Genomic DNA, 15,676 nt, shown 5'->3' on the forward strand with positions numbered 1-15,676 from the left:
GTGAATGTGTGAGCAGGAGAGAGTCAGAGAGTCAGTTTAGACTGAGGCTCTGCTGATTCCACTGAGAGATTTTCCAACACTCATGTATGGCTTCCTCTGGACTTTTATTGATTTGCTAACATGTTCCATAATTACTCCTGGGTAAAGTCAGAACTGAAGTAAAACTGAACTGATCTACTTTTCCGTGAGCAGACCTGCCCCTGGAGCCCACACAGATCCCAGAAACACACTGACACTCACACATTCTCATCCACTCCATAGCTGGAAACTGGTTTCCTAGAAGGCTTCTTATCCATCGGTGTTCATCAGACTGGTAAATCTGTCTGGACAAATAGGATAAATGCTCAAAAAAAGGTTTGACATCCAACAGAAAATTTCAATAAACTCAAGTGTTTACATTTTGACAACACATATCATGATTTTAAAATAAGGAGCATGCCAGGCATCATGATGAGTCCTGGTTTCAGAGAAAGGATTTAACTCTGGGATTTAAAACTGAATTATGAGATAAGAGCATTAAAACATCAGAGGAGGTCGTGACCTTTTTTGTACGGAGCTGAGAGTAATCCTGTGCTGCAGATCTAATGTCAAAGCTCCTCACCTTGACTGTCTAATTCACAGTGAATTTGACAATAATTGTCCCATTAGACATTTAAAGTGCTTCATTTTACAACAGCACAGACAGTAGGGGAGTTCAGCCTCATTTAATCCTCTGAAATTAGAATAGTTCCCTCTTTGCATACAGACCTAAATGTAAAATTTAACAGCAGCTCTCAGAGATGCAGCTTCCTTTATAGATTCAAGTAATTGTGTAAAACCGTATTTGACTGATTATCATATTTGTTTGTTTTATCACTAAAGCAGCTAAACATTTTTTCCCAAACGGTCCTTGAGTAAGACAGTGACACGACTGTTTTTTCAGTGGATTCATTCAGAAACTAACTTCATGGAGGATACTGAACTTTTTTAGGACACCAAGCATATTTTCCACGTCACAAATACGTACATTTCAAACTGCTTTTTTTCGTCTGCTCCACATTCACAACAATTTGAAGCAGAAAAATTCTCAGTAGCAATTTTCTGTTCTTTATACATTTTCTCCAACATGAGAAAAATGCTACAGGCACATGTTAAAAAGACCAAAAACAACATTTTCATTGGAGTGGGTCTTTAATGAAAGGAGATCCAAGTTAACAAAACGTGGCCCCCGAATGGGTTTGTCGACAGTTTCCAGTAAGTAAGTACAAACAATAAAGCCGGAGACCAAAAAAAAAACAAATTCTACTTTTCTTTTCCCTGTGCTAGCAGGTAGTGTTTTTTTATCGCTTATAATGAAGGTTTTCTCTTGCTCTAATACAGCAAAATTCTCATAAACTCATAAACAGATTAAAGGGATGATGAAGATGATGATGATGCAATAAGGGATCCAGATTACCATCCTATCCTCTCTGGTGCTGGTTTAGCTGTAAAACAGACCAGCTGAGGCCTTGACCTGCGCTTTACAGGTTTCTGTCTGATACAAAAGAGAAAATCTGTCATGCTGAACAAGAAAACCAATGTCTCTCCCATGTTGGCATTTATCTGTGGCCCAGTTCAACAAGCCAACATCCATGACCATTGGACTCTCCTCCTCCACAGAATAATGAATACTCGCCCAAACCCTCACAATCAAACAGTGAAAACATTTACTTTGCGTTGTTTGACTCCAGTATTTGATTAATTTAAATAGGAGGAGCTAAAACTGGACAAAGGCCACCAGCCAACACAAAAGGACAGAATTACTACTGTGGAAGGTAGCGTGACGTGAAATAACAACAAAGGAGAAACCAAAGTGAAATGAAATGGAAAGATCTGTTCACCGAAGCTGAGATTTTCTAATGTTTTGGCCCCTCCTCCATGTTCAAGCTGAAGGCCAGCTGAAGCTCTCACTGGGCGTTTGTTGGAATCATCGTGTGAAAGAGGGACTTTTGTTTGGATTTGTTTTTGTTTCTATTCTACTTCTCTTCTAAAATCTTGAAAATACAAAAGGGGCTAACTTCCGCTGCCCATTTAAATGAGTTTGACTTGAAGATGATCAATGCATTTAACATTTGTACCTATTTACAGCCCAAAAACCCCTTGGCTCCAGGCTGGCCACATGCTCACAGGAAGATACATTTTCCACCACAAATCCATCACTGTAGAGTCGTCAACATGTCTGATCATTTTCTTGCAGTTTTAATTCACCAGATCGATTTGTTTTCAAAAGTTCAATGAAAACCCCGAGCAGCACAGCATTCTGCGTGAGTCCCAGGATAGATCATTGTCAAAACATTCCCCTGTAGAAAAATGTGCTCTGACTCGTCTGAAGTATCTGGCAGCGCCACCAATATCAGCAGAAAAAGGTTCCTAATGTTCATAATTTATCAGGAGCGCCTCTTAAAATAAATCTTGCAGCTAAAGGGGATCTGTAGATTTATATAAAAAATTTCTGTCTGTGAGCTGAATCACACAAACTGTGCTGGCCTTCTCCCCACTCTCTAATCTCCTCCTCCTCTTCCTCTTCCTCGTCTCGCTGCCTGTGATTTATTGCTGAGTACAATGAAAGGTGAAGGCCACAGGAGGCAGAGAGCTGCAGAAGAGAGCGGTTTTGCAGCAGTGTGACTGTTATCTGGAGCTACTGATCTCCATCCAACCACTTGTACATCTATCTATCCACGATGGGCGCAGCAACCTTCCCTCTGCATTCGCTTTGTCCCCCGTGGAGATGTTGAATCACAGAGAGCCCGGGGCCGTAGCTGTGTCCACCAGGATGCCGCGGGAGCTCAAGTATTCAGTTGTAACCACTTGTTCACCCCATAGTCCAACTTTTAGGAGCTTGTCCCTGTGGAGGATATTGTTTATTTAGCAGAATGTACTCCAGAAAAGCATCAACACACAAGGAGACCAGCAGAAACCACAGAGAAATGAAGCTGACGTGTCAAACAATAAAACTATGGGAAAGAGTAGCTTCACCTTACAGAGATGTTTTGTAGATAAAGCAGAGGAGTTGAAGGTGAGACTGAACCAACAATCAGCTTTGAACTCCCTCTTGTTTCTGTGGTGATGGACAGACTGACAGATGAGAATCGACAGGAATCTCTGTGGATCATGACGTTTGCAGATGACATTCTGATCTGTAGTGGGAGCAGGTGGATGTTTGCTTACAAGTAATACTGGAGTCAAACCAAAAACTAGATCAGTTAGTTGAACTTAAACTGACTTGTCACTGCATTCCAGCTGTGTCAACCAACTGTTGGTTACTCACATAGTTAAGGAACCCATTTGTCTTCTTCTGCTCAAATTATTTCAATCTCAAATAAAACATTATTTTGTAAACACTGTTAATTTAACGTTTATGTTACTTCCTAGACGTTCAAAATTTTCCCCAAAACATATTTTCCATGTATGTCAAATTCAACTTTTACACTTCAAAGGTACTTCTAATAAATGTTATGATCTATAACGTTTGTTATGATTCCTAATACCATATTTAGGGCTTTTAAATGCTATTCAAGCGCTAAGTGTCTGTCCTGGCACACACACACACACACACACTGGCTGATAGAAACTAGGACATTAGACAATCAGAGTGGAGTTTGTGTGGACATCCTACAGGCACTCACAGTACGCATCATGTGTGCACTCCGTACGTGCAGCGTTTGTGTGCGATCAGGAATGCGCCGGTACTCTTACTAACTTATTAATATTGGAGGAGTGTCGGTGTACTGGGACTGTATGACAGCATCACTAGTATCTAATAAGCTCATGTACATTACCCTAACAAATATGTCAAGATGCACTTTCACACGCACAAAAATGGTACGTTCCATTTTCACAACGTTCCTTTATTTTCGCTGTACAAGCCTCAAGGGAACTGCAGGCCACACCTGTGCTCCCCTTAAGAGGCAGACGCTCCTCTCTACGACCCTCATGGACCCGGACAATCCAAAACCAAGGGGTGAATATGACTAAGGCTTTGCTGAAAGTGGACTTGGACTTTCAGTGGACTGAAAGTATGAAACTGGACTTTGCTGATGCCATTAAAAGTGAAAAAAGCGTTATGCTGCATTTTTACCGAACGCGATTACAAGTCAAGTTCGCCAAGTCCGTTTCTCTTTTGCCGCATGGCGATTTCTCTGCCCGACGCCTGTACAAAAATGTGTTCATAAGCCTGATGCTCCAGCAGCGTGTGGGAGGAGCTACTGCCAAATGTTTTTAGCTTGATCGCTACATGGAGCGGTGTTTGTGTTTATCTCATGTCTGGGTTTACGCGATCATTCTGAAAATCTGCAGGAGCTGCCGCTGAATGACAGCCGCTTACACAGCATTTCCGTCTCTCTGTGACCCGGTTTGAAGACTGACTGTCCCACATTGACCCGAGAGGGGAAAGAAAGAAACACAAAAATAAAACTAGAAGACATTTTTGTCTCAATGAAAATAAGAAAAATGTAATACATTACTGGAGACCCGAACAGGCTGCCTCCCCAATGCTCCAGCTGCTCCCCTGTCTCTGCAGGTTAGCCAGCCCCCCAGAGTCGCCGTCGCTGATCCCATGAGCTGATCAAGTCACTAAACACGTCACATGGCCATATATGAGTCACTGATTGGTAGATGCGTGGCAGTGACATTGCTAAAGTTCAGATATTTACCTCTGGCCATGCTGCTTGAATCACGCTGCTGTTGAACTGCTGTGTCGCTCAAATCACGCCGCAGGACTTCGGATCGCGTCTATACCATTGTCTTAACATTAAAACTGGCCACTCCTGATGGATAAATTGCGTTTTGTGTCAACACAGCTTTGGAAGGATCAAACAAGAAATGCTCACTACAAATGTTCCAAATTCAGAATTAAGGCCCTGGGGAGGAACCAGGACACCCTGGAGAGACTACGTCTCTCTGCTGGTCTGGGAACGCCTCGGGGTCCCCCCCAGAGGAGCTGGAGGAAGTGGCTGGGGAGAGGGAAGTCTGGGCATCTCTGCTTAGACTGCTGCCCCCGCGACCCGGTCCTGGACAAGCGGAGGAAGATGGATGGATGGATAGGCCACACAGGCGGACGGCTAGCCTTTCTCAGCTCTCATGGTGTTCCCAGTGACGTTCCACTCATCCTCGACTTTTGGGCAATCAAATAGCATCAAAGCTAAACTTCTGCTCTCAAGGCTGTGGCTGGGGGTGTCCATCTTTAAACATTTGACTATATTTGACTTGAAGCTATTCTAACTGACTACCTGTCATTTTAACCAACAGGACCAAGAAAAAATCAAACTAAAAAGTATGCCTTATTCCATATTTGTTTTCTTTTGGGGAGTATTTTTGCTGGAGCACATGCAGCAACATGGAGCTTACACGGTCACTTTTTACTTTGCTCTGGTTTAAAATGAAAAATTCTACAAAACTATAGGAGAAAAGGCTCCACAGATTATTAATGAGTGGCATCTTTACTGACACAGTGGTGCAGAAAGCAGAGTTCTTCAAAGATGTACAGGCAAAAGGACGTTTGATTTAAAAGGAAGCAACACTTTTCGTGTTTGTCCTCATGGTGTCGGGGGTGGGTGAGGGTGGGTGGAGTCTCTAGATTAGCGATGTTTCAGACATTTGTTGAATAAAAACGTAAAACAGAGGAATATGAAGAGAGGAGGCAACCAGGAGCTGCTTGTTGCTTTCTACTGTCCTGTGTGTGTCTTACTTGGGTTGTTTTAGAAGATTCTATCTATCCAGCAATGTTCTACGCCCACCTTGTCTTTTCAGGGTCACAGCGATGCTGGAGCCTTCCCTGCTCCTGTCGGGCAAAGACAGGTCACTCCCAGAACAGTTCACCAGTTCATCACAGGGCTGTTAAAGAACCCGAGTGTTAAATTCCATATTTTACCTTATAAAGGAACACAAGCTGGATTTTGTGACTTTTCATTAAAACAAACTCAGTGGCAGGTATCTGAGATATCTAGAGCGACTGATGTGAAGGTTGCATCCTTTCCTCAGGTATGGGGACATGGTTCCAAACACCATAGCGGGGAAGATCTTTGGTTCCATCTGTTCCCTCAGCGGTGTGCTTGTGATCGCGCTGCCAGTGCCCGTCATTGTGTCCAACTTCAGCCGGATCTACCACCAGAACCAGAGAGCCGACAAGATGAGAGCTCAGCAGGTGACATTTCATCCACTTTCCCATCCAGATTCTAATCCATTTGTGAAAAGCAGAAATCCGGACGATCTCCAACTACGCTGGGATTTAACTGTTGTCCACTCGGTTTTTTTTTGCACAGAGCAGAAGGTACTGAAGTGTTAAAAAAGTCAGAAAAAACGAGCTGGTCTGCAGGAAGAACAGAACAAACAGAAGACTGCAGGCTAGCAACTGTGTATGAGATCAGTCAGAGTGGTTAGTTCAGGAGCAGCTTGGGAAAAGACAGTCACACGAGAAACCTTGACAGAGATGTTGACTCACTGACTGCCTTCTGCTGATGTGACATGAAAGTGCTGCAGAAAAAAACTGTGTAGTGTTAAACTGCAGCGTTTGTTCTCGCCAGCCTTCAGCACAGGCCTTCTTTTATCTCATTTATCTAATTCAGTTTTTCTGTACAGAACAATCTCAAATGCAAGGTTGTTTCAAAGTGCTACATGGAAAGAACCAAACATCAAATCAAGCAGTTGTTAAAGCCACAATTCTGGAAGCGTGTTGGAGGAATGTGAACATCAATGAAATATCGTCTTACTTTCCTCGCAGCGCATGCTTGCATTGGAAGTTCCTCCCTAGCAGACATTGTGTTACATCACAATGTCAATATTTGGATGCCTGTTAGGCCATTTATCACATGAAATAAACTGTTGCAAAATCCTGCTTCAAATGTTCAAAAATGCTAAAAAGTGTTTTTGTGATTCTGTGTGCATGTGTGTGCATGCGTGTGTGTGTGTGTGTGTGGGTTGCACATTGTGTGACTCTGCTCCTTTTGGTGTTTCTGTTTGACAGAAAGTGCGTTTGGCTCGGATCCGCATGGCAAAGAAAGGAACAACCAACGCCTTCCTCCAGTACAAAGAAGATCGAGGACTCGGGGTGAGACGCAAACACACGTGCACACCCCCAAAAATGCACACATGCAGTTATCCACACATATCCTCCCCCCATCACGCAGGAAAACCAAGGGGTTGGAGGATCAATGGTTCAGGTAATGTGCAGAAGTGTTGAGCAGGAGATTTAAGTAAGCTAAAGACCCCCCCCAGGTTAGGGAACGAGTCACTCTCCATATGGAGAAGGATCTGGGCCACATGTGTCAAACTCAGGCCCGGGGGCCTAATTATAATCCTCCCATGAGATCATATCAAATGTACATTAGAGCTGGCCCACAGTATATACCGTACCGCTAATACTACAAATCCCACAATGCTTTGCCAAGCGCTCCTTTTTTCCATTACAGTCATTGACAGCCTTGCTCCAGTCAAATGAATTTCTCCCTCCACAAAAAGACGGACAACAGGAGCTTTGAAGACATTCCTGCTAAAATAGGAGGTTTTCCTCAGAGTCTGACCCCAGACTTTGATGAAGTAACATCTGAGAAAAGATGCCAGGAATCTGGCTTAGACCAGAGTGCAGAGAAAATCAGAGAGCAGCAAACTGAGCTGGAATATCTCTGTTTCTGATGCACTTTTCCTAATGCAAGGCCTGGAATGTTAATAGTTCAAATGTTGGAATTTGTTATTAACATTATTTTTGGTTCTTTTCTTGTTGACTTTGAAAAATATTTACTTTAATAAGGAACTTGAAAGAATGCGGGAAGATACATACTTTATTGATTTAAATAAGAAAGGAATCCCACTGATGTGTCTTTTATTTCAAATTGAATTTCTCATGTTTGTAATATCAAGCTTTGGTTGTTCCACATTCTGTGTTTAAGCCAAACTAAAGTTAGTTTCCATCTGGAAAGGTTAAACATCAGTTCATTTTTCAGTAAATACTGAGTTTGGCCCGTGACTTTACTTTACTGCTTAATTTTGACCCACTGTGAATTTGAGTTTGACACCCCTGATCTGGGGGTGTGTGAGGAAGAAGTGAGAGGGGGGGGGGGGGGGGGGGGGCTTGACATGGCTGGGTGGGTGCGGTTCCTGCAGTAATAGAGGGCAGAGGTCAAAGCCGGTTTAGCTGTCAGTCTCTGTTCCTACTGAAACAATAATAACAGCCAACATTTCAACTCTTCATTGAGTCATTTCAGACTCATTTCTGACAGACATTAATTCTCTTTTGCCATTCAAAGATTTTTTTGTGTGTGATACAAGTGAGCTCTACCAAATGTTATGTTTTATTCCAAAAGTAAGTCAATGTGTTGAAGTCAAATCTTACAGTGGTAAACACACCACTGTCGTCTCTAAAAGTTCCCAAAAGGAGCAGATGCCCTCTGAATCTGAGACAAAAAAAAATCATTTTTTTATCAGGTTTTTGCTAGGAAGGTTTTAGCAGAGTTAGCAGGTCAAAGAGCAGAGTGTTGGATGTTTCATGGGCACTTTTTCTACTTTCCATTTGGTTGAAAATTGAACTGATGTGTGAATGATGCAGGAACACTGCAGAGGCAGCCAATGAAGCTAAACATGAGAGAATAATATTCAAGTTTGTGGAACTTGTTTGTTAACTTTAAGGTTTGACTCCAGGGGACGTTTGTCCTGATCTTTCAGCTCACTGGGACCGGCCTCACCTCTCTTTAGGCTGTTACTGTTGTTCAAATTTCCCTTTGGCAAGCTGCACATGTTCGGTTTCAGAACAGTTTTGGACCTTAGCCTTCCAGTCTAACAAGATTGAGGTTGAAGCCATCTCTGCACTTTCCTGCTTTTCTTCCTACTCACTTTCTGATTCGTTTCATTCTACAGACTCAGTCAACATCACTGACTGAGGATGTCATGTGCTGAAAACAACCAGATGGTGGGGCTGAAGTGTGCTGTCAGCTCCAGCTACAACAAAAGATGCCGCTTCACACACATGAACGGTTTCAGAACCTCTTAAAACCCTTGAGCCACATTTCCATTTGTCTTCTGCTGTGATCCGTCTGTTTCTGCTGAGCAGTGGGATTCAGAGATGCTCTCTGGATAAACCTTGATGCTCGTTCAGGAATCAGTGGACAGATATATCCTGCTTTGTGAAAACTGACAGCTTTGGAACAACCTGAAAATAAACTGGATGGTCTGAGATCTGAAGAACTGTTTTTTTCATCCCTCAGCTTCTTCGTGAGTCAGACTCTTCGGGCTTTTTGAGAAAGAGGAGAAAGCATTCAGTAGGTTTAAATGTTTGGAGAGAATAAAGCTTTAAGCTCCAACTGGGAGAACAGATCTCACAGGCGGAACTCACACTGATATCCTTCAATCCTAATTCCTCCTTAGCCTTTGGCAAGAATGAGGGACGATTAGATTCAAAGCGTGAATAACAATGTGGTGATGGTGGTGTGGGGGGCATAAGAGGCATAAGAGGGGGGCATCAAAGGGGCGTAGCTTTTCTTAGTCGTCATTCCAGAGAGAAAGAAGCGGTCCAGGATGACAGGAGAAAGAACCAGGAGGAAAAGAATGAATAATCAGATTTAAAAAACAGACACATGATAAAGAATTAGATTAGCAAACAAATGGACTTCTTCATGACAATAGTGACAGAAGAAAAATGTAAGCAGCACAAAAACAGGTCACAGTTAAAAAAACACTCAGAAACGCCTAATTCTGTCTCTCACAGCTATAATTCCAGATGATCTTCTGAAAAGGGATAAAAGACAACAAATCAAAACATCTAAAATGCATCTGAGGTATTGAGGAAGACGGAATAAAGCTGCAACCACAGAATGATCAGGACATGTCAGTGAGGCAGAAATTCACAGAATTTATGACTTATAATATGACTTATAATAGATGAACCCACATTTGTCTTTCTTCTTCTTCCACTCTTCTCTTTGGGGCTGTTGGCAGATGGGAGTTGGGTTAAGTGACACGAATGAGAATTAGGAAATTTAAAATGGCAATAATTGAATTAAGCTTTTCTCACAGGTCAACAACATGACAGAAGACAGATAATGTATTTCTACAATTGTACAGACGTCGCTCTTAAAGCTGCATCCAGTAAAAATGCAAACATAACATGATGAAATATGCAAAGGGACAGAATTTCTCAGTCAAACCTCTCAATTATTTTTTTAAATAGTTTAATGATTTCTGCTCATCTTTGACTATGTAGGCTGCTTACGTGTCATAAATGTACAATAGCTGCTAAGTTTATTCTAAACCCATTTGTGGCCTAAAACTTTAGCATTCTAACAATTCACGCATATCTCTGCATGTCTGATGATTCTTCATCATAAACCAACAGTCACTGCTTGGTTCTCGGTGTTCTGATGACTTGCAGGATCAGATGATCACCTCCCCTTTCAGAAAGAATCTGGTACCTCCTCTGCTAAAGGAGGCATTCTTTCCACTGCAATACAGAGGAATCTGAGCATGTCCATCAAAAAGAACACTCTATGGAGGGTTGCACATTAGTGTAGTGGTTAGCACTCTCAGCTTGCAGTTAGAAAGTCCTGGTTCAAATCCTGACTGGGTCCCATCAGTGTGGAGGCTGCCTGTTCTCCTTGTACATGTGTGGATTTTCTCCAGGTGCTCCGGCTTCCTCCATGGTCATATACCATGTTTTGGGTCATTTTTATTCTCCCTCGCTGTGGTTGTGATTGTGTGGTATTGTCTTATTGTTTAATGACAGATCTAACTCTATTTCTTGTTTTGTGTTCATGACGTTTGGGAGTTTGTTACATGTCTGTGTGCTCTCAGGACCGGGACAGTGACAGCACGGCTTTGTGCGTGAAGAACAGATCGGCGTTTGAGCATCAACACCACCACTTGCTGCACTGTCTGGAGAAGACAACAGTAAGGCCCTGCCTCCATCTCATCTTCCTCTCACCTTCCTCTTTCACTCATGTCACACCCAGAATTCCACCGTTTAGCTTTTGCTAATGCTAACTATAAATAGTGGAATGTTGGAAATTGCTCAGAGTTTTAATAAAACATGTAAAGATCGTCTGTGAGGCTCTGACTCTTTCGTTTCTCAAACACATTTGGTTTGCTTATTTTTAGTCGTTCCTTCATGTTTGTTTAACAGTTCCATATTGGTTTCAGCTGAATTGCAGTTAGGTTTCTTTGGGGTCGGTCTGACCCCCCTCCACCTCTTCTTTACAGAACCACGAGTTCACCGATGAAGGGACCTACAGCGAACTGTGCATGACCGACTCAGTGGGCTTCAGGACCAGTCGAAGCACCTCCCTGTCCAGCCAGCAGGGGGCACAGAACAATTCTACAGGCTGCTGCCCCCGCCGGGCCAGGCGGAGAGCTGCAATAAGACTGGCCAACTCCACAGTGTCCGTCAGCCGAGGGAGCGTCCAGGAGCTGGACACCCTTCACCTCAAAACCACGTCGATCCCAGCACAAACGTAAATGCAGATATGTTCTATGGTTTATGTTTTCACAGCTTTTCTCACTGGGACAGTGCCAGACCCCCATTCCACACCTCTCCATGCTTTTGGTTTGCCCTGCTTCCACAAACACCAAATGTGATGGATCCTCAAGGGCAGACCCAGCGAGCAAAACCTACAAAAGCACCTAAGTAGAGTTAAAAAGAGTCAAGCTAAATGTCTGATTTTTTTAGACAGCACTTTACAAAAAATTGCTTTAAAGACCCACTCCAATGAAAATGGTGTTTTGGGTGTTTCAACATGCTCTTATAGCATTTATCTAACACACACAGGACACATGGAGTGATGAAGCATACCAATGTGCACACACCTTTAGCATTAAACACACTCAAAGGGCATCCGCTAAAGCTCAAAGAACTAAACCGCTGCTTAACTGGTTACTCTGATACAAAGTTCTGTCAACGTTTTCCCCTAAATGAACAGCTTAACCAAACAGTGTGATGCAACTGATTACATGTTAGGTGTAAAAGTTAATATAAGCACAAATGCCTGTTCCAAAGAATTTGATGATGTTCTTGTCCATGCCAAGAGTTTCTGATGTCCTGTTTCCCTTCTTATTTCTCTCTCCTCAGTCGCTCCAGTCTGAACGCACAAGGTGTCAACCTGAAGCTGAACTGTGGAGAACAAGATTTTTCTGCCGCCATTATTAGCATCCCCACTCCTCCTGCCAATACACCAGATGAGAGCTTACCCCCGTCACCTGTCCCCATCCCTGGCATCCTACGCAACACGCGGGCCACTACGTTCACGCATGAAACCGTCAAAATCTCTTCCTTATAACATACGACTGTCCTCCTCCCTGGCTCCCACCCCCAGGCTCCAGCAGTTTCAACTCCAATAGCCCCTTCAACGATTGCTGGACTTGGGGCAACACATGCTGACATCTGTGTACTAAATTGATATTTAGTGGATACTTGTGCAATGGGTTGTTTTCACCTTCTTTTATAGGGAACTACAACTCTGATTGACAGACGTGGAAATGAGCAAATCAACAGTTTACTGTCAGAGAAAGTCAGCCTATGTGCAGGCTGACACCAGGAGCGCATCGGTTTCATAAAAAAAGCATTCCCACATCAGACGCACCATGCATTTGAACCATTCTATGCACTTGCACAGAGCTTAGATCGCACTATTGAAAAACAAGCCATGAATTCCTGAGAGCTGGTCCGGTTTCTTCAGTTCCACTCGGCTCCTGTTTGAAAATGATCCAGAAGGACATCCGAGCACAGCAGTCACACCTGAGAGATCCCTCGACCTGTGACCACTCGAAGGTTCAACCCTCCTTTGCTGAAAATGACGAGGTTGAAGGTTGAAACTCAAGCAAAGATCAGGAAATACTGTATGACTGTGCAAAAAATCTTATTCTTAACGATAGATTAACAAAAGTAACTTTTTATCTGCAGCTGATCTCATTCTGAATCAAGCCGTTTGGAAAAGGAGCCTCTTAAGGACAGACCTCTGAAGCTGATCAGTCAACGCACAGGGGGAACTGTTTCAGCAGCCTGCACCTTTCAGGAACCAAACTTATTGGATCTCTGTAACACAACAAAAAGGAGCCATGGAGAGAAAGTGTTTGTCCCAGACTGGGTCTGATCTGAACGGGTCTGGTATGACCCCTGAATATTTTGTCCCAGACCAGGATCCAGAGCCTTTTTCTCTTCCAAATATGCAACATACAACAAGCAGGAAAATAGCATCAACAAATGAACAGAATATTATTGATAACCATGTGTGTATTTGAACCTCAAGTAATTATTGCAGGGAACATACTGTAAAGCAGGAAAGCATATTCTGTGACCTTTTGACAGAGGATGAACAGCACAGACTCAGGAAAATGGGAAACACCAAAAGCTCCTCAGTGTTCTCCTCACATTCGTCCTAATGAGACTCTAAGGGTTGTTTCAGAGTTCCTGTTGGTGGCTTCAGTCGAAGAGCTTCGAGGATGAAACACAAATGATAGCATCACATCCCATTTTAATTAACCAGTTGGAACGAGCTGGACATTCATGCTAAACTGTAGTTTGTAAACTTCAACATCTGCCTCCAGCCTCTCATGGCTTCCCATAAACTACACTTCTAAGATGGAACAGATGTTTGAAGGAACAAAGAAACATTCCCTTCTGCTGCCTGATATAATCATCATCAGCCAGCACTGTCTGCCTCTGACCGCTGAAGAAGTAGACCTGTGGAGGAAGAGTTAGTGGCTTGACTTCTGGGAGCCTCACATTTAGGAGTGTATTTGACCAAGTCCCCTACTCTTTTGTTCCTGATAGGTTTGATTAGATGGTTTTGCCTCTCCTTCATTGGTCTGTATATCTGAGTGCATTAATAGGAAGATGAGGCTTTGCTGCTGGAGTTTATCTTTGTTCTCTTCTAAGTCAAACAGGAGTGCTTTTCTTCTAAATCCATACATCAACCTCTGTTTTACGTTGTGAGCCCCATGCCGGGTCATCTTTAACACAAGCCGAGTGCTGCCTGGACTTTGATTAGACGTTGCAGTATAAGCAGAAGTCAGAGATAAGGCTGCAGCTATTGGCTTTATCTCCTGCTGGTGCTTCATTAGTGATCATGGCCGGCTCCAGTGGACTTTATTGGTTGTTTCAGTGAGCAAAGGTCTGCAGAGATGTGGCTTCCAGACGACAATTCACTGCTGCATTCCTGCCAACTTTGATCCTGGCACCAAACCAGAGCTAAACCTGCCAAAAGGAGTGCTCTATTGAGTTTGGAATATTTACTATCAACTGAAACTTCTCTGTATCAGAGCAACGTTTTTGGTGGCAGTATTTGTTCCATCTTTGAAGTCAAAAAAAGGTTATATATCCTTTTTCTTCTCAGACTGTCTTTGGAAACTTGAGTTTCAGGGTTTACTATGACTGATTCTCAGCTCCAGATACCTGGTTTACTGATAGGTTAGACAACATCCACTGTGCTGTCAGCTGTCCTTCCATTCGCCCTTCAAGTGTCCTGAGAGGCTCATACACCTGTCAGAGTACATTCAGATCCAGCCCCGAATGACTGAGCCACACACTTCCACACAGGTGAGGTTTTGGAAGTGACGGTAGGGAAACTCAGTGTCACAAATGAGCTGCTGCTGTCACTTCACTGACGCTCACCATCAGCCACATCACTGCGGAGCTTTTGGGTTACGCTTTTCCTCAGAGACATGAAGACAGCAGGCCGGACCTACATGCTGTAACATATTTTGTATCATAAAGTTTCACCTCCATCTTTCTGTCCAATCGTCCAAAAAAAAAGAAAAGGTAGATAAAGGAGGTGTGTTTGCCATCCGTCCCTGCATGAGCCTCGTACAGTAGAAGTAGCCCTACTGACCTGCTCCATCAAGAGAAAAATGAACAGCGGCGGAGGAAATCTCATTGTATTTTCTTTTGCATGACATGTTGGTTTTTCTGGTTTGTTTTCTTCATACTGCTGAACTTTCCATGAATGTTTGCACCTCAGAAGAAACAAGCAGATTATATTCACTCAGGCATGTTCCTGAGTGCGGCTGCATTGTTTACGAGGCCGTGAGTTTGAATGATAAGCTGTCACAAATATGCATGGATACCGTTGTAGGTATTTTATCTGTTTTCTCCTACAGCAAGGATGTCGGGGTAAGGCTGAAGTGGCTTCAGGACAGAACTGAAGGGCTTCACGAGTTAGTTCTTCACTTTGATCTGTGGCTCCCAGCAGGCCTCCGCCTTCACAGCTGAGCCCCTCACCGCAGCAGCATGGCCTTTCATCAATACCACAAAATCATCTCTTCTAGCATGAGGCTCACAGCTGGAACACATAGAACATTTATTTATCAATTTAAGTAGAATGCAAAAAAGATGTCTTCATAATTGGAGTTTTAATGCAGTAATTATGTGTGTTAATCGGCATAAATAGGGGTTTAACGGTTCATTGTAACCCTTGTGCTATCCTGGGGGGTCAAAAAGACCATTGACGTGTTCTCCCTACCATGACAAAGGTGGATAAAGGTGGAAAGATTTCATGTAATCCATGGACACCAGTGAAGATCACAAATCACTGAAGAAAAAAGGTTCAGAGCTCTGTCTAGTGGGTCTAGATCAGTGTTTTTCAACCAGTGTGCCGCGGCACACTAATGTGCCGTGGGAGATGGTCAAGTGTGCTGTGGGAAATCACCCTCATTAACTGATATAAAAACATTTCCCATCTCCGGG

General features: G+C 43.2%; 1 protein-coding gene across 2 annotated transcripts in view; it reads left to right on the plus strand.

Annotated features, from left to right (window-relative positions):
* kcnd1 (potassium voltage-gated channel subfamily D member 1) overlaps positions 1-14,751 on the plus strand; it is a 76,505-nt gene extending 61,754 nt beyond the window's left edge. For both annotated transcript variants that reach the window (XM_020701629.2, XM_004086332.4), the window contains 5 exons: positions 5,998-6,160; positions 6,980-7,063; positions 10,795-10,890; positions 11,200-11,450; positions 12,065-14,751. In XM_020701629.2, coding sequence (XP_020557288.1) covers positions 5,998-6,160; positions 6,980-7,063; positions 10,795-10,890; positions 11,200-11,450; positions 12,065-12,272 — 802 coding nt within the window. In that variant the 3' untranslated portion in view covers positions 12,273-14,751. The remainder of the gene's footprint in view (positions 1-5,997; positions 6,161-6,979; positions 7,064-10,794; positions 10,891-11,199; positions 11,451-12,064) is intronic.
* Positions 14,752-15,676: the final 925 nt, after the last annotated feature.

Source organism: Oryzias latipes, chromosome 7 (genome assembly GCF_002234675.1).
Source record: "Oryzias latipes chromosome 7, ASM223467v1".
Lineage (NCBI taxonomy): Eukaryota > Metazoa > Chordata > Actinopteri > Beloniformes > Adrianichthyidae > Oryzias > Oryzias latipes.